The following is a 20,381-nucleotide window of genomic DNA, read 5'->3' as shown; positions in this document are numbered from 1 at the left end:
CATGAAGAAAACCCATTAGAAAATAAAATAATTTATTTTGAAGTAGTGCCAGTTTCTTAATGTTTGCTTCAGGATGTGAACACTGATATATCTACAGTGGAAATAGGACAGGTGATTTTCTGGACCTAGATTGGCAGTGTGGATCTATCCATTATAGGCCTAGGTCCCACACAGCTGTGTCCTGTTCAACTTTTACAATGTAATGTATCAAATCAAATCAGAATTGGCATTTGCATGATGTATGGCCTAACATACAAGCATGTCGAAGAGCGTTGTAAAACAACTGGCGATGAGAATAGCATGAAGCAGGCAACTCTAGGTGGTCTGAGTGACATTATATCAGTGCCATGTTATACTGTATAACATGGCAATTGTACTGTAGCATACAGTGGTTTACAGCACTGTTTCTCAATGGCTGGTCCGTGGCCCTCCAGGGGTCAGAATGGACTCTTACGGTCTGTAACTCTGAGTGTACAAATGTAATCTTTGTGACCCCAATCTACACTGTACTAAATACTATCATCAGTGTTAATTTAACAGAGTGTCACAAATGGAACCAAATGGACCCTATCCACCGCCATTGCAGGTCCATTTGGTTCCATTATGTACACTCTCAGAGTTACAGACCTGCAAAGGTCAATCTGGACCTCTGGCGGGCCTAGGACCCGATGTTGAGAAGCAGTGGTTTACAGTATACATGAAATGGCACACATGGGTCCTTGGTGATGCATTCCACACACAAGTCATATTAGTGATGATATATACAAAGTCTGTACTTGGTCAACTTTAACCCATGCATCCCTCCCGGGGCCTGTTTTCAAAATCTATTTCCGTTCTCATAAAGCAGACCAACTTTCCAGATACACCATGTTCTCGATTTTCCTATTTTTCGATTGATAACCATGTACCATATGTTACAACAGATTCTTGATAGTTTATTTCCTTCACATTCTTTGAATATTTGCTGAAACCAGGAATCCAGCATGCTATCAGACAATAATGTCTGGGAAGTGATGGGAAACGCACAATGAGGTCATTATTGGTGAGTCGACATTGATGCTGTAACCGTACAAGTCGTAGTCTACAGTTGTAAACCGATAACATATCATCACATATTACCAAAAGGACACCTTGCATTTGGTAATATATCTCTTGATATAGAATTTGTCACCTGTTTAATAACTGCCCCATATCATGCACTTCTTTATCACATACAAGATAATGCTTGGTACAGCTATGAGGATGTTGTGTTATATGAACAAAGGATTGTGCTTTAGTCCTCGTGAAATCCTGTAAATAACATTTAAAGCTGCAATCTAATCTATTATGTCCTATTCGGGATTCAAACCTGGGTCAGACATGAGGGGGCCGACATTTCTATTGCTGAGATGAACACCCTGCTCGTGGACGGCGAGATTACGCTTTGAGCTTCAGGCAAAAGCCTACCACTTGTCAAACAGTATAGTGTTCTTAACCTCTCAATAGAATTATATATATATATATATATATATATATATATATATATATATATAAAAAAACTCTCTTTCTAAAAAGAAGATCCGGATTGCAGCTTTAAGCCAATTGAGACAAATGAAGACAGTAAATTCACCTGCTTTGATTGAGTTAACAGCGTACAGTCCACATAACTCCCCAGAATACTCTCTAAAAGGTGCCACACACTGCTTTAATGCGATTCATAATATTGTCACTAGTGGTGTTCTCAAAATGTATGCTTTTAGCTGGTCAATACAAATATCTGATAAACAATATGAGACAAATACATACGTACAGTAAACACATATGCAGTTCCATCAATGATTAGGCAGAGCGATAAGGTCAACGGCAGCCATGTCACTGCAGTCAAGGCCCCCGGTGACACGTTTGCCTTCCAACAGGTCAGAGTTCATTTCTCTCTTTTGGTTCATTTGTTCACGTCTCATTTCCATCATACTTTGTCTGCTCCCTGCAGCTCTGCTGTCCATATAGTTCAATAGTTATAATAGCTCTCATCTTTATCAAGGATAATATTTTTTTTTAATTAGGGTTTTATTTTCTTTAACCCAGAATCTCAGATTCTCTCTTGTTTACATACATGATTTAAGCGACAAAATCAACTTTCAAATGATTGTCTTTTTCCGAAAATACGTACTGTAGCACATGGATTAACCGACCATACACACTTATAAATTCCCACTCAAATGCTTGTGCACGCACGCACGCGCGCGCGCACGCACGCACGCACGCACGCACACACACACACACACACACGCACGCACGCACGCACGCACACACACACACACACACACACACACACACACACACACACACACACACACACACACACACACACACACACACACACACACACACACACACACACACACACACACACACACACACACACACACACACACACACACACACACACACACACTCTTCACAGAGGAGAAAATGTTATTGAAGATGCCTGCCTAACACAGAGTAAATCTTCCGCCAGATAGCATAAAAAAAAAGGAAAAAAGCGAACCAACCGTCCTCAGGGTCCTGCTGTGATTGGAGGGAGAGCTATGTGTCAAACAAATGAGGAGAAGCCAGCGGTCGGGGCCTGAGAGGCACAGCCCAGGCTACTGGGGGGGCGGTACAAGGTGCCATGCTGGCTCGGTGCTTCCGAGGACAGCAGGGATGGGGTGGGAGTCCGGCTTCCTTTGGACCTGAACAGAGTGCTCTGGCCAGGGCCCGGAGGGGGCTGAGGGGAGGTGGTGCCCTGGGGCAGCAGTGGTGGAAGGGGTGGCAGGGGTGGCGGGTTCGGTCGCGATTCCTGCTCCACCAGGGGCTCGGGCTGGGAGTAGCCATACGCCGGCGGGCGGGAGACGCCCTTCTGCTGCCTCCGCCAAGAGTTGTAGTAGGTGGGGTCGCTGATGTAGTGGTTGACGAAGGAGTGGGTCTTCTGGCGGCTCTGGTCCATCTCATATTCGCTGTCGCTGCCCTGCGAGTGGAGCAAGGAATGTATGTCAGTGAAATGTTTTATAATATCTTAAGCAAACCTGAAAACATTGTGATGACAACATGACAACATGATTTAGAACATACTGTACTGTACGGCATAACCCTACCTCTTGGTCTCAATCTAGTCTACTCAAATCAAACACTGCGTGCCTTTGGTTTACGACACCAAATGTTACATGCACAATAATGCAATACTCTGGTTATTGAAATGGTAATGTAAACTGTTACGGCTCCCTCCTCCTCACCTTCACATGCAAGCACTGCTTAGCCACTCCCCCCTCACTGACTACTCCAAGGCTCTACTCAGCACACCTGCTCTCCTGCACCAATCCTCTGCACCTGTCTTCCATCCTGCAATCAAGCACTGCCTCTACAAGAACCCAGTCTGCCCTTTATTCCACGCCAGAGCTTCACATGTCTACATGTATGGTAAAGTACAGCTCAAGCCTTATGTGTTGTTAACTGAGTTAGAGCTAGTTACAGTTTTAGCCTTACATAGCTATTTCCCAGCTGTGCAACTTTACACGGTTGCAGCTCCTGCCTTTGTTGTTTACCTGAAGACTGACGCCTCCTCTCCTTCTCCTCCTCAGTGTTTGGATTCCCATGCTGAGTTTGGCCAACCTGGAGAGCCACCGATCTACTACTGCCCCACTCCCTTCCCTACAAACCTTTTGTGAATAAACCTGAACTAAACCTGAACAACGCCTCCTCTCTTGCTGTGCTCTTGGGTCACACTTACTAAATATAACAGTAAACATTGAACACCTTCCAGAATCGTCTTAATCATGGCAAGCTAATTCGTATTTGTTGTTCAATATTTCAGTTTATTTGGGCATGGAAATACTTTGTTAATGATGGATTTATTTTGGGTTTATTAATGTACGTAGTATGTCTGATCACATATAGCTGGTGGATGAAACAACTTCGCCGGAAGCATTTACAAGCGACGACCACGGATACATTATTACTGTAACCACACTACTGCTACAGTATGCATGTAAATACTTCAATCAAATATTTGCCACAACCTGATTGTTCCCAGTAATCTGGGTATTAGTGTGCATGCAAACACACATCAATAATCCACATTTGCATCCCCCTTAAGGATCAGTGGAACATATTAACATAACATGCATAACTTATAGCCCCTCTGTGGAGGACAAATGTTTAAAGAATGCTCCTAACTCCTAAAAAATTACAGAGGGCATTTGAAGGGTTTCAGTTTGTTTATACCGTGAAGTTAATCCATCAATCCTTTAAACTACAAGTGTTCCTTTGGGTGACACTTTAATGCCAAAAACAAAACTGAATCCTTTGCCAAAATAATCTCCCACAATAAGCATCAAGAAGTCTAAATGTTTTCACTACAATAAGTGAGAAGATTCAGAAGACATTTTACAGTAATATATGTCTATCAAGTGCCTTGCTGCCCCTCTGAGGGGCTATAGTTGGGACACAGGGTTTGATAAATAAAAGCTTAAGCTTGTAGATTTGCAATTTTCGAAATGGAAGAAAATTAATTATAAAAAAATCCTTAAATGGTTTAGAATGTGTGTTAAAGGACCACTGCACCACTTTTCAACCTATCTTCATATAATTGGTCCTCTCTAATGATAAAATGCCACAATTAGCCCTTCTCTAAGTCCCTCCCCAACCCATCCTTGTCCAATAAGCACGTTAGCAATAAGGAGACAGGGCAAGCTGCCCTTCTCCCCCATAGAGATGCATGTTAAATGATGGGAATTTTCCATATAAATAATCGATCATTTCAGTAGCAAGAGCATCAAAATGTCTTCTAAATCTAGTCAACCAGGCCTGCAGTAGGCTAAATTTGCATGACATCATTTAAATAAACTAGAAATACGATGAAATGACAGAGGGAGAAATCAATTGACTAATGACTATGGTCATTAGTATTATTGCCATAACCTGGGTGGGTCAGTCATGTAACTTTCTCGACATTAAGCCGTGTATATGTTCAACGACACAGCCATGAATGAAAATAACATTGACAGCTATGAGGTGGCGAAAGTTTGACCTGCATAGCAACAGTTGCTAAGCTATTTGGATTGACAATTGCGTTTTTGGGGTGGGATTTAGCGAAGGGCTAATTACTTTCTTATGAAACACAGACGGAGTACAAAAAAAATTGTGCTATCTTATCAGGAACATTAGTGAGGAGTCAGGAAGATAGGTTGAAAAGTGGTGAAGTGGTCCTTTAACAAACAAACCATTTAAATTAAATTGTTAAATAGAGATATTATGAAAACAAATGTCACAACATCTTTCGAACAGTCTATATTTCCCTAAAGGAAATGCATGTATTTAACCCATTCTGACCGGGCACCCATTTTGGTGTTGGCATCATGTTATGCTTTAGCTATTTAAAAATAGCAGATCTACAAGCTCATATCGCGCCACCGAGTGTCGCGATACGAGCTTGTAGGTCTGCTATTTTTTGAAAAATCGAAGAACGACTGACATTTTTAGAATCTGATCTCAGGTCAGAATGGGTTAATTCAGTCCGAGCAGAAATATGGGATAAAAACGTATCCCCACCAGAGGGGGGAGGATATCAAAGCGGAGGACCGCCCCCGTCAGCCCCAAGCAAATGGAACCCTGGTTGGACAGATGTAGCCGCTCCATGACTTCATTTATTTGCTCAAGGGCCAGGTAAACAGTGGAAGGCTACGCGGGGGAGAGGAACAACACGGCTTTGCAGTTCCCGGGAGAGCTGTGTTTATTCAGACCCAGTTGAACAATGTTTTGACTGTGCAGGTACCTGATACATATGCTATGAAGACCCTGCACCAGGTGCGGAAAGACAGATGTTCTCGCCTACCAAGCGAGATGGAGGAGGTGGGGGGTCTCGTGATCTATACCACAATCATCTAGTCTCCTGTTCTCTCCATCGGCAGCCATCACTCCCCACTAAGCCATATTTACTCTGGACCTCCCCATCCCTACATTGTAAAATACACTTTTCTTTTTACTGTGGTTTGTACTGTGTACTCACACGCACCACACACACACACACACAGACACACACACACGCACGCACGCACACGCACGCACGCACGCACACGCACGCACGCACGCACGCACGCACGCACGCACGCACGCACGCACACTGACCCATCAATGTCCTTGTCCAAAGTGGCCAGATTAACATGATATTTCCTGTTTTAGGAGAATTAATAAGCGGTGACGACAATACGGGAGACTTGAGACGTGAGAATCTGACTCATATGGCCTTCCCACAAGGGAGGGATCACTCATAAAAACCCAGAGACAGATCATCCGGATCATCGCTCATGGCGGGCCCTATGTCACAGCATTCTTGAGGCGATGAGTTTGAGGGCATCCCTCCGTTTTTCGGGCTGTCATTAATTCATTCTCGGTCTTTTAAATTAGGCTGCCGTCTCTATTTATCGGCGGAGAGAGCGGCGATGGGAGTGTTCTTTAGAGACGCTGCTCCGAGCAAAGTGGAAATTAGGTATTAAGATACCAAATGTGTGAGAGTGATGGCAAGAAAAAAATCTTTGGGCGACTCTGACTTAATAACTTCCACCGCTGTAAGAATGTCAATCCGCTGGAGAGTTCATCCTTGAATTTAAAATGATTGATGAAAATGTTCTCCACCCCTGGAGAGAGAAATGACCTGCGTGCAGTGCATCTCATACCTGAGAATCTGATATTTCAGAAGGTTTCTCAGTCAGGCTGCTGCTTTCGGCCGGAATCAGGTCATTATACTTTGTGCTGACATCCTCGTCGGAGTAGTGCAGGCTGCCTGGACTAGGCCGGGGGGGAGACCTGAGCACACAGAGAAGACAGTAGACGTGAGTTAGTTTATGGAACTACTTGTCAAACGTTTCAATTTAAAGGATCTCCGGTTTGGTATGCACTAGGCCACGGCCCACGGACCCCCATAACTCTGTTACAAATGGAACCAACACATGGACATTTGCTTACACACTCTCAGAATTTAATTTGGTTCCTGACTAACAGTAATTTAGCAGACGCCCCCCCCCCCCCCCCCATGTTTGAGAACCACAGAGGTAGAGAATCTCAGACAGAAAAAGAAAACACACCATTTAATCTTTCTCCTCACAAAACGGCTCTTGTCATTCCCTTTTATCTCCCTTTTGGGCAACTCAAGCACTCGAATCAGATACACTCCCCGCTGAGATCAATAAGAAAATGGCTAGTCCTGTGACGAACACCTCAACAGTCTGATGACTAAAGCACAAAAAAAAGACATTTTGAAGCCTCTCGCCTCAAAGCTTTACCTCCCGCGGGCAGGTTCCGCCGGATTAAAGCCCACGTGCTCGGCGTGCTCTCATTGATTAAGATAATGATCCCGATGATAGCTCTCTTCAGAGGCAGTGTGACAACAACAGGATGGATTAGTCATGCATTCTCAGAAGCCACTGAAACATAGAGCGATAGGCCATAAATGGTTCTATTCCCTTGGACCGTCTCTCTCTGATCTCCGTTTAAAATCGTCCGCGTGGAAGGCAGACAGGGGGCTGGTGAGGGTGCACAGAATTATACGGTAGTATAACTCTGTCCATTAAACAGGGCCGTCATGAGACGCAGAGGACTTGGAAGCATGAGAGCATCACTGTGCTTATTAGAGGCATCATGCAGAATCACTGGGTAAGTAGGAGTAGTCCTTCCAGGTCGAAGGAGAACGACCCCTAGCTCTGGCCGGCTACGGCCGTTAAGCCCAAGTGAAGCGGAACGAGACTGTGTGAGGGTAATTGTTTTCCTCCTCCTGGCGTAATACCCCCGGCACTGTCGCCAGAGGCCGGACAGAATCCAGCATTGGACCCCGCAGACCGGACCGTGGCCCTCGCTCACATCACTGGACTGCTTTTGTTTGCACATGTAACCCCACAGTTCACACGCTACTGTCTCTCTCTACCAAGGGAGACAAGATACAAGGGGAGTGATAGGCTTCAGGAGGATTAATATTTAAAAACAAAAATGTACTTGAAGAAAAATTGATCCGAAAGGGTGACTGAGAACTAGACGGGCGTAAGAAATGCTCCGGTGACGACTCTAAAATTAAGCTACTGTATGCTGAAGACGCTCTTTGAGAATCAAACTAAATATGCCTGGAGGGGCTTTGCATAAGGCGTAAGCAGGCGCTGTAAATCACTGAAGGAAAGTCAAGGATGGGAAGTGTGGAAGACACAACATGACAGTGACCATGAAGGGTTAATGTGACAAACGTCTTCCCGCGAGCCTTGATAAAAAAAATGGAATTCAGAGATGCTTCAGGCAGAGAAAAAAAATAATGCATGGGGCCAGAGGGATGGGAATGTGTGTGGGTGTGTGTGTGTGTGTGTGTGTGTTGGTGGGGAGGGTTAAATTAACCCCTTCCCTTCACATATACCCCCCCCCCCCCCCCCCAACTGCTTTGAATTATTCAGACAGTACTGTACGCCCACTCCATCTTATCCTCCCCCTCATCCCTCGGCCCATCTCCTCCCACTCCTCCCTACACCACTCTGCTTCTCCAGGCCACAGATCATTAGCAGAGAATACCAGATTGGATCCCTTCAAAGGAGAGGGTTGCAGTTCAAGGCCTTTTGATCCCATCCGCAGTCTTTCCTCTGGTTGATGGGATAAAAAGCAAAACATAACACAACACAACACAACACAACGCACGCACGCACGCACGCACGCACGCACGCACGCACGCACACTCCATGCAAAAAAGGTGGGTTGGCAGGTATGACTCTGACAGGTGTACTGCAACAGCAGCCTTTCTCTTCCTTCTCGCTGAAGAGCGGATCATGAATTGCCTCAACATGAGGCCCGTCCACCCACCCTATCATGTGAGCTGTGTTCCATCACAAACCAGCTTGTTTCAGCAGAGGCCTTGTGGAAGTCCTGTTATCTAATGTTTAGCTAAACATTACCACAGACAGAGGCAGGCTGCCAAAGTCCTGATGGATTGAAGGACGCGTTCTCTCACGCGGGCGGCATTGCACTTTAACTGTCGAGAGGTCGCTCTCACGGAGCTACAATCCCGATACAGTCTTCATGTAAACCTGAGGGTGTGGAAGTGGACCCACGAGGGTCCAGTTTTACTCTCTCAGATTTAAACAAACACTGAGGATTTCAAAGCGTGCCGAGACATGCTCCGAGATGTGCTCTTGGCCGAGGCCAGATTGAGATGGCCGGTGCTGACCAATAAGCACCCTTTGTCTGAAGCTGTGATGGGATGACAAAGAGTGCATGCAAAAGCTCATGAATGCTAACGGAGCGCCATTGTGTTGCTCTCTTATATAAGTCACTGCTTTACACATTCATGCGCGTGAGTGCGCACGCACGCACGCACGCACACACGCACACACACACACACACACACACACAGACACACACACACACACACACACACACACACACACACACACACACACACACACACACACACACACACACACACACACACACACACACACACACACACACACGTACTGAACACACGTACTGAATACCAATGAGGAACAAACGGATGGAGGCTGAAATTAGCAGCTGGCCTCCTGCAGACTTGGTTTGTTCTCCCAAGACTGACAAAGTGCTCAGAGCAGAGAGATGGAAGCGAACCACACTTACATTAAGTATTCCTACCAGTGCGTCGATACATAAGACATTAGACACAATGGGGGGGAAGGAGAACTTGTTAGCCGCGCCGGTGATTGATTTATGGTGAGCATAACTGACCGTGTGTATATGCCATTCATAACTGACCGTGTGTATATGCCATTCATAACTGACCGTGTGTAAATGCCATTCTTGCGACAGAAAGAGTTTTTGACTGACAGGCGCCTGTTGTTGAGCTCCAGCGCCGGGAAGCGTCCCTCGTCCAGGCGCACCATCTCTCCGTGCGTCAGAGGCAGCGCGGTGCAGTTGGAGTGGTTGCCTGCATAGGAATGCGGGGACACTGTGTGAAGGTTAGTTTTTTTAGCAGCGTTCAATTAAAAAACAAAACCCAAAACAGAACAGAGGGAGGCCATTGTCTTAACCCCTTTATCCTTCGTGCTACGGCAGGGTGAATTAACCGAGATCTTTAATTATATTGTTAAATTGTAATATCATCAAACAAGTCAGACAGTCTAAATTTCCCAAAAGGAAATAATTCAGTCTGAACAAAAGCAGGGATGAAACCATGTGTATCCCCACCAGTGACACACACGAATACATATTACACTTCAATAAAACGTCATGTATGGCACTAGGACTCAAGACATGTAGGGCTGTGGAATGTTCAATGAATATAGTGTGACCTTCACTCCTATCTCTAAGGATTACACAGCAACTTCCCTCTAAAAGGCGAGATGAGACAGGCGAGGCTATCAGGATGCTTCTGTATCTATAGATATTGCAACTACGGTATATATGTATTGGAGCTAAACATACTAAAACAATCTGTAGAGATGTTTTGGTACACAGGCCTTGCTCAGCATGCATGGTACATATTACATACAGTGTAAAATGGTAATAATATTGATGTTGGTCACATGCTTAATGTCAGAACTGATCTGATGTTGTAACAACAGCATCTTCCAGCCTTGGCTCAGGCTGTGTGCCCATTAAAATAATCAAAATCTGAATCTAACTCTGAATAAAGCAGACTGTATTCCGTTGTTGTGAATGGAAGATGCTCCCCAGACACCTACACTCAGTCAGTCAGATGTAGAGAGGGGGATTTTGAGGTGTGAGATTTGGCCGCGAGAGAAGGTTAGGGTCTCCGGTGACCTCTTGTCTTCCTGACTGGTTACTGTGATCTCACCCTTGCTGGTCCTGGGGCCTAGTGGCCTGGTCCTGGGGCCTAGTGGCCTGGTCCTGGGGCCTAGTGGCCTGGTCCTGGGGCCTAGTGGCGAGCGCTGGCCGCCCGCTTAAACAAACAGCCGTCAGTGGGACAGAACAGCGGCACGGCTGGGAGAGTGTTAAAACAGGGTGGGATTGAGAGGGCATAAGAAGCTATCTTTGTGTTCCCACCATAGACTGTAAAAAATATGGACAAAGCGTTCCCCGGGTCTAACATGAACGTAAAATGAAGCCTGAAATCCCTTGCATTCTAATGCACTGTAAGTCGCCATCTTTCAAGATCCGTTTTGGCCCAGCTGGCCATTGGCTGGCCCAGACAACGAGGCGGGACTTCCCCCCTTCTTCTCCGTTGGTTTTTATTTTGACTCGAGTGGGTGGGGGATCCCGATCATAGACTGTAACGGTAGCCACGCCCCTCAGAACATACGCGACTTTATGGTCATTTCTTTTATAAATGGGACCATCATTTTCCAAAAAGAATATTATGACATTAGAAATGAGACTTTAAACTAGTGACTGGAAGCAGAAAGTATTCATGAATTTTGTGAAATTTTGTATTTTTTTCTACTATCAAATTGGTTTTTAAGTGTTTACAGGGTCATGTCTCACCTTTGTTCTCTGGACTGATAGTTAGACTTCCGAGCTCTGGTAGAGCAACCACTCGCGCCTCAACAAGTGGTAACTGTGTTGTTCCCAGGTGTAACAACATATTCGGACAGTCTGCCTTTTCAGTAAAGGGAGCTAACTTATGGAACTCCTTGCCTACGGTCTTAAAACTAGAGACGGATGGTAATGTGTTCTATAGAGGTCTCAAACTATGGTTGAAATCAGATCAACTGTGCTCACATGTATAGCTCCTGACTGGTTACGAGAATGATTATGTTTACTTTTGTACTGGAGGTTATGTAATGTACTGTAACCTTGCTGTAAATTTCACTTGAATGTACTTTTTATTGAATGTACTTCTTATTTTTAGATTGGGTGTTCTTTTAACTTTGTATTTTCAGAAAAGTCTCCTATGGACAAGTGGTGAAAACTAGCACTCGTGCTAACACACTGTAAACGATGCATCTACAAGTTGTACAATTGTGCAATGAGCAATGTGATTGTTATGTCCATATCAAATAAAAAATAAACATAAACATGACCATGTTTATTAAGGTAATACAGTCTAGGTGAAGTTGGGCCAAAATACATGGGCCTCTATGGAGCTATGGGGCTTTTGGGGTCCAGTCCAGCGCCACAACAGGCCATTATATGAACTACCGATTTCAAATGAGGCTTCACAAAATATCTGGCTGACTGCCCCCCTGGTTCCCACACAAACACGGGCCTTGTTCAGGGCCGGTCCGGTCCAAAACACTGTTTACTGACCCCGGGATCCTGGCACCACACTAAATGCTGACCAAGTTCAAAAACCTGACCTCTTTCTCCTATCCACTATCCCGACTTTCTCACCACTCTGTCTTTCTCCGCTGGGTGGTCGAGTGAACGACCTCCTGCTGGCTCCTCCTTGCTGCTGGGTGACCAGATCATTGCTGGTCCATTAAACCCTTGTTTTGACTGTGTCAATCAAACCAGCATGTGTGGTATTGAGAGATACCGATACATGACATAACACTGAGTAGTTGTTGAGGGGCACTAGCCCCTCTTATATACAGGTTTAATGTTTGTTTTTAGTCATACTGCAAGTCTACGTTAATATGTAGTTGGCATGAACCGAATCTGAGTCTGAACAGCACAGTGCCAGTCAAGTCTGTGATGTCACCAGACCTATTGATGTAAACCTAATTGTCTCCACCAGGCCGAAGGCTTGGGGGGAGAGTATGTTTTGCACTCCGTCCGTCCGTGTGTCCGTCCGTGTGTGTGTCTGTGTGTCCGTCCGTCCGTGTGTGTGTGTGTCCGTGAGCAGCTAATCTCGGCCACCGCTAACCCGGTCGATGCCAAATTTTGCACACACACTCCCTGGATGCCAACGATGAACCTCTGCCCCAAACTTTCCAGAACGGCCTGTTATAGCGCCACCAGGAGGCCGCCTTGTGCAAAACAAGTTTTTGCACAGTACACCTACAGATTTTGTCCAAACATCACGCAAATTGGTACACAGTCTCTCTAGAGCCATTCAACGAAACCGGTCTTTCAGATTTCTCAGACTCCATCCTGATTGGTTAAGATTGGCTTCCAAAGTTCACAGGAGTGCTCAGTTTCAAACAAAATGCTGCAAATCATGAACACATCGCGAGATTTCCGTGAAATTGTGCACCCACATTCCCACTAGGCCGAGGACGAAATGCCACATGAACAATTTCAACTCAGCCTCAAGGTGGCGCTATAACTGGCCCAAAAGTGTTTTTACCTCTAACTGCACGGATCTGTGGATAACTTTCTATGCCAACTCCCTAGAGGCCAAGGAAAAACCTTTGCCTGGAATTCTTCACATCTGCTCATGCTGGTGGAGACCTGTGCCCAGTAGGGCACTTTTTCTAGTTTATGCTTTGAGATTGGGTTGACAAGAGAGAAACTGTAACATCTTACCTACTGTATATGTTCATATCTTGAGGAAATGTACTGGGTACTAAGCTTTAAAGGGACACTTCACCCCTTTTGCATTGCAACCAGTTCTTATTGTCTCCACCAGGCCGAAGGCATGGGGGGAGAGTATGTTTTGCACTCCGTCCGTCCGTGTGTCCGTCCGTCCGTCCGTCCGTGTGTGTGTGTGTGTGTGTCTGTCCGTGAGCAGCTAATCTCGGCCACCGTTAACCCGGTCGATGCCAAATTTTGCACACACACTCCCTGGATGCCAACGATGAACCTCTGCCCCAAACTTTCCAGAACGGCCTGTTATAGCGCCACCAGGAGGCGCTTTGTGCAAAACAAGTTTTTGCACAGTACACCTACAGATTTTGTCCAAACATCGCGCAAATTGGTACACAGTCTCTCTAGAGCCATTCAACGAAACCGGTCTTTCAGATTTCTCAGACTCCATCCTGATTGGTTAAGATTGGCTTCAAAGTTCACAGGAGTGCTCAGTTTCAAACAAAATGCTGCAAATCATGAACACATCGCCTGATTTCCGTGAAATTGTGCACGCACATTCCCACTAGGCCGAGGACGAAATGCCACATGAACAATTTCAACTCAGCCTCAAGGTGGCGCTATAACTGGCCAAAAAGTGTTTTACCTCTAACTGTATGGATCTGTGGATAACTTTGTATGCCAACTCCCTAGAGGCCAAGGAAAAACCTTTGCCTGGAATTTTTCACATCTGCTCATCCTGGTGGAGACCTGTGCCCAGAAGGGCACTTTTTCTAGTTTTAATGATGTTTGGGAGATAGATATTTTAGTATTTCAAAGTGCCCATGATGTCATGGACACTGCATGGGCTCACTCCCTTCTGGACTACAATTCCCGTAATGCTTTGGTGCACTGTCTTACTGAGACAACACATATAGTCCTGGAAGTAAGTGAGCCCAGTGTCCATGACATCATGGACACTTTGAAATACTAAAATATCTAAAAACACATATTACCCACATAAAAACCCCAGAAAAGTGTTTCTTGTCTCCCAAACATCATTACAATAAGATCTGGTTGCAAAAGGGGTGAAGTGTCCCTTTAAGTTCCAAGGACCATTTAATATGCTTCCTATTCCGAAGGCCTGGAGATTGTAAAAAGTAGTACTGTACTCTTTGTCTAACTGGGGCCATTAGTTTTTTGTTTTGTCTTGGTAAAGTTGAAAAAAAAAAGGTTGTTTAACTATATGGGCTTCCTCTCCTGGTTAAATAAAGGCTAAATTAAAATGAAAAACAAGTAGGAAGCCTATAAATCTTTTAAAGCTTGTGTAAATTGCATCACCCGCCAAACCACTTATTCCAGGCATTGATCCTCGTTGTAGTTAAACCTGACTATTCTTTGGGCTGTTTCAGCATCGTTTTTCACCTGTCAGCCAAATCGAGTGAGGAAACCCAGGCAGTTTGGATAATTGCGCAAGCCTGTCGCACTCTTAACTTTAAAAGATAGTTTTCAGATGTGTAATCATTAAAAAGCGATCCCCGGCGAAGTCGTGCCAGGCAAAGAGGCGCTCCAATCGATCGCTTGTCAAGTTGCTGCGGCAGAGGGAGCAATATTCACATCAGAGCTGAGGCGACATGTTGCCTACCTGAGTCTGCCTTCTTGGTGTAGTTCTTGCTCTGGCCTCTGATGATGAGGATGAAAACGAGTAGGAGGATGAAGATGAGGCCCACCAGAGCGATCACCACCAGGAACCACCACTCCTCGTAGAATGGAGATACTTTCTGGGCTAAATTAGTGATAAAGATTAAGAAACAATGTTAAAACCAACAAGTAAACGAAAGCAACATAATGTTTAATTTGTGTCTCTCTCTCTCTCTCTCTCTAGCTCAGTCTCTCGCATGAAAATGATCCATACATCTCTATAATTATCTATTTTATTTGTTGTTGGTTACAGTGTGTGGTTATTATTTAACTTTCTGTATTCTATGAATTTATTTATTTATTATGAATTAATTTCTTTGTGTACATTGATGCAACCTAATAAATACAGTGCTAGTTCAGGGTGTGGCTGGGATTTGGAACACATCCGTGCGTTCCGAGCTGGCTGGAACTGCTCATCCGATCGACTTCACCCTCGACACTGCCCTTCCTTGGGTGTGAAGTCGATCGGGTCGGGTGAATGCTTCTCAAGAGATATGCTAAAGAAAGTCGTACAGACATACACACAGAGATTCCTGGAATGTATGAATATAGATGGTTGGCTGTTATTTAATGTGTCTGAATAATGAATTATGAAAAACAATCAAATCCCCATGGTGGTAACGATTCGAGCCGGGAGGCTCTTCCGCAGACCTTACTCTTAAGAGGCTCACAGCTCAAAACGTTACCCACCCAATAGAAATCCACAATGGAAGCATAACACTGGTGTGTGCATTTCATAGTTTTTCTAAGTTTTTGAATCCAGCACCCAGCCTGGCAGGGTATGGGATGTGCGTGTACTTTTTATGCCTTTTTCATGAATAACAAATAATCCTGTGGGGATGAAAATAGAATCACTGAATCATTAATTAATTCATCCATTCACTCACGCACGCGTTCATTAATTCACTGCTCTGACAGAGTGATTAACCTGATATTGAAGGGGATGGAGCACTGGGAGAACCGTAGCCATAGTCATTGACCCCAATCACCCGGAAGTCATAGGTGACCCCTTCTCTTAGTATGTCCAGGTTGAGCGTGTATGATGTCACTTCCTTGGGAATGTCTTTGATGAGGATGTCCCAGAGTCCTTCATCTAAAGGCAAGACGAGGAAATAATATGTTGACAGACATTCATACGTCATAACGGTATCTCTGGTAGTCACCACACTGTATGCCTGAACGACGATGAAGGTGGGGCTCACCGCTAGGCCTGGCCTCAATGACATATCGTGTGATAGGGGCGCGGCCCGGATCTCCACTGGTCCAATGCAAGGTGAGAGCGGTGCCGTAGCGAGAGAAAAAGGGCTCTCCAGGAGGGCCTGGGGCGCCTTCGGAATACAAATAGAGAGAGCAAAGCAAGACGAGTTACACAACAGCTAAGAAATTAATGATGGACAAGACTCAACAAGGGCTTACAAAGACAATCAGGAAGCACTCATTTACCGTTTTCTCAATCGCTTTAATTTAAAACTTAATTCTCAAATTGTATTTTATAACTCAAATGTTGTCCCTAATAAGACAGACTGACAGACAGACAGACAGACAGACAGACAGACAGACAGACAGACAGACAGACAGACAGATAGATAGATATCAACAGGTCACATACACACTACTGCACATTTACCGCACTGTATCTTTAACTTGGCCATTGTGCGCGGTAACATACATAAAGACGTTAATGTAATGGACTGTCCCATCAGTTAATCCCCCCCCCCCCCCCCCCCCCCTTGACACATTTACAGTAAAATGTTACCAGCTCCATTCTCTGGTGGCAGAGGCCGAGTTTTCACATCAAAGCAGGATGAGATACAGTCAACATGATGAGGGCAAACAATGCCATTAGACTTCAAGTGATTCCGTGTTTCAGAACATCACCCTGAGCTAAATTAGATGTCATGGTAGAACCAGGAACATCAGTGGTCATCGCAAACACAGTGGATGTGCCAGCCCAGTGTGGGGTTAACAATGTGTGCTACAATACCAGAGACTGGTTTAATCCAGCATGTTCTCTGGCCATTGAACACTACAATTCAGCCAGTCGTATTGATTTCTTGGGGGGCTTTATAATGCTCTCATGCCTGAGAACGAGAGAGAGGAGTGTGGTGAGGCCTGATGATTTGGGACAATGTCAGTTTTCGCGGATCCATTCTTGTCAGAATGGTCTGCTGCCTGCAGCAAGGGAGGACTGACACACAGAGAACAAAAAAGGAGTTCAGACTAGAGTTTCAAATGTAAATGTTTCCACTTGAGACATTACATGTAGGGCTGTAAAGACAGCAGAGAGTGCAACATTTCAGTCCTTGTAGGTCTTTCTTTCCTCAGTGTAAGCCAGGGTTCCCCAATTAATTTTCCTCAAGGGCCATATTTTGACTAGCGTACCAGGCTGGGGGCCGAGTCTGCACGCGCGAGGTCGAGGTCTTGCCCTGAAAATTCATTTACAGGGCAAGACCCCATTTGAAAAGGATGCCCAGTTTGACATGCAGAGGCTACTGACCCCCATTTAATGCCATTTATATCTGGGACCCTTAAAAAAAAAAAAAAAAAAAAGATTTTTCTTTTTTGAAATTCTTTCATGGGCCACAAGGGGGCGCTCTTTGGGCCGCAAATGGCCCGCGGGCCGCCTATTGGGGAACCAAGCTGATGCACCGATGTATCGGCCACATATCGGTATATGACGATATTTGCAGTTATCGGTCAATATCGGCAAATAAAACTGACATTAACCGATGGCGGAAGCCGATACTTATCTGGTGTTGATAAGCATATATTCTGCGTTGTCTATGTTGGTGCGTTGGTTATCTACAGCCTACCAAGCTGTAGATTTTGAACATTTATTTCTTGTGTTGAAGGTGTACTTGTTTCCCTGGAACAAAAGGGGGAAATTAAAACAACAAAAACTAAATAAACAAATACTGTATCTGTATCAGTTTTGGCTAAAAACTGGCTGTTATTTTAAATTTAGATATCGGCCAAGAATTTCCATATCGGTGCATCCCTACAAGCTGTGCTTTTCCCTCACTACCGCATCAGAGGAGACAAAGAATCGTTTCTTTTAAGGTGCAGCTCCACTCTTGCGAACCAATGGTTTGCTAACAGCCATCCGATGGTGATGGAGTTCTTTTCACCCTACTCGCTATTGCTTAATCCAATTGAGCGTGAAGTTGGAAGGTCTATGATCACCCACACATATAACCAGTTGTCTTTGCTTGGTGCAATGAATGTGAGTTGTGAGGGCAGATCACGTCTATAAACTACGGAGGGTGAAGGCACCATGCCAAAAGGTTTTTGCCCCGATAGGCGATGCCTTGAAAAGGCGAGACATCAGGTGGACAAAGCCTAGCCTGGAGGAAAACTTTGTGTGTTTTGATACATGCGGTTAACAGTGTGAGTGAGTGTTATATGTTATTTTGCACAGGCGTTACGATGATAAAGCATTTTACCCTTTTACTACACAAAGTAGTGAAAATTGTGTTGTGAGCTTATGCTTAAGTAGATCGGCTATTTTCACTACTTCTTAAACATCGTTAACTAATTCATGAAATTACTTAATTTGTTTTTAATTCATGATTCATATATTTATCTTTTGCTTTTTGGGGGGGAATATTTTTCGATTTTTCTTTAAATAATAATATTCATTAAAAGCTAAATGTAGGGGGGGAAAAGGGACCCATAAAATAGTGTCCGTGACCCGACCCAGTGTTTGGGAAACAGTGGGTTAGAGCTTGAGGACATGCGGTGGTGGCTCAGGGGTAGAGTGCCTGGATGGAAACTGTAAGGTTGCCAGTTCGAACCCGGTCTCCCCCAGATTTACTGTCGAAGTGTCCTTGAGCAAGACACTGAACCCCTAATTGCTCCCGATGTGCTAGTTGGTGCCTTGCATGGTTTCCGCTGCCATCGGTGTATGAATGGGTGAATGTAATGCACAATCTCTGTAAAGCGCCTTGGATAAAGGCGCTATATAAATGCACCAAAAAAAAAAAAAAAAAAAAATGCATGAGCGATTGAGAGAAACAAAACAAAAAAGACAAACAAACATATAATCTGCTGATTGCCAGCCAGCCCCACCTTCTCCTGGCCCCGTGGTGATGTTGGCCTCCACCTCAGGGCCGTACGTCAGCGTCTTGGCACGGACGCGGAAGTTGTAGGTCACCCCGTCCGCCAGGTCTTTGATCTTCATCCACAGGGGGGCGCTGCCCTTCACATCCACTGTCACTATCTTGCTGACACCTGGAGTGCGAGGAGAGGAGTCTGTGCATACAGGAAACACTGGACTCTAGATGCTGCAAGCGACAGGTTGGCAAGATAGATAGAAGCTCCCACTCTCACGACAACACACAGTGGCATTTTCCGTTTGTGTGTGTGTGTGTGTGTGTGTGTGTGTGTGTGTGTGTGTGTGTGTGTGTGTGTGTGTGTGTGTGTGTGTGTGTGTGTGTGTGTGTGTGCGTGCGTGTGTGTGTGTGTGTGTTTGTGTGTGTGTGCGTGTGTGTGTGCCTGCATTTTCTCGTTTTTTATGAATGCGAGCTTGTCAAGCTCAGTGGTGGAAAAAGTACTGAAATGCTTTTACTTAAGTAAAAGTATCAATACTGCAATGTAGTAACACTCTGTAATCCAAATGTACTCCAAAAGTATGGAATTATTGGCATAAAAATGTATTTAATGTAACAAAAATAAAAGTTCTCATTATTATTATGCAGAATGTCCTGTTTCACAAGTAATCATTGTTTGAAAGGTATTAAAAAATTAACATACTTCTACATGAATTCATTTGTCAACTTATGTTATTATCTTTTAACCATGATACAATGTTTTTTTTCTTAAAAAATAATCTTTTCACCATGATCATGTGAGATGACAACTGAATTTATGTGATGGGTAAGCCGATTTGCTCTAGCCTGGTTAATAAACCAGACCGAATCAGCCGTTGGCAAAAATAAATTGCCTACCAGCGGATTTCGGTCTGGAGAGGCTCAATTTTACGCCCATTTCCTACACCAGAGAATGTGGGCGGCCAATCGGGACACGGTATGCAATATGGGCGGGCTTTGGTACTGTGACGTTCAATGCTTGAGACCTTTGACTGACAGTAGCTCTGACCAATTGCGTCAAAGAGAAAATGTTTCCCTGGAAATGAAATCCAAGCTGAGCCTCCCCAGACTAATATCCCGCGGATCCGTGTGATATTAGTCTGGTTTATTAACCAGGCTAGATTTGCTCGTCTACATATGACATACATTCTCCTTTCATTGTCAATGGCTAATGTGAGACGTGACGGGACGAAAAGCTGTATAGGAGGAGCTGGCACCCCTCAAAAA

At 44.7% G+C, this 20,381-nt stretch overlaps 1 protein-coding gene across 1 annotated transcript in view; it reads right to left on the bottom strand.

Moving 5' to 3' along the window:
• Positions 1-15: 15 nt before the first annotated feature.
• LOC310869419 (protein sidekick-2-like) overlaps positions 16-20,381 on the bottom strand; it is a 173,446-nt gene continuing 153,080 nt past the window's right edge. Inside the window, exons 39-45 of the mRNA XM_083780153.1 lie at positions 19,135-19,296; positions 16,269-16,394; positions 15,995-16,159; positions 15,011-15,151; positions 9,799-9,943; positions 6,690-6,819; positions 16-2,986 (exon numbers count right to left, since the gene is read on the bottom strand). Of these exons, the coding sequence (XP_083636279.1) occupies positions 2,573-2,986; positions 6,690-6,819; positions 9,799-9,943; positions 15,011-15,151; positions 15,995-16,159; positions 16,269-16,394; positions 19,135-19,296 (1,283 nt within the window). The 3' untranslated portion in view covers positions 16-2,572. The remainder of the gene's footprint in view (positions 2,987-6,689; positions 6,820-9,798; positions 9,944-15,010; positions 15,152-15,994; positions 16,160-16,268; positions 16,395-19,134; positions 19,297-20,381) is intronic.

Source organism: Protomyctophum parallelum, assembly GCF_964188405.1.
Source record: "Protomyctophum parallelum genome assembly, chromosome: 13".
NCBI lineage: Eukaryota > Metazoa > Chordata > Actinopteri > Myctophiformes > Myctophidae > Protomyctophum > Protomyctophum parallelum.
The sequence above is the reverse complement of the archived record's forward strand: the minus strand, read 5'-3'. Positions and strand labels throughout refer to the sequence as shown.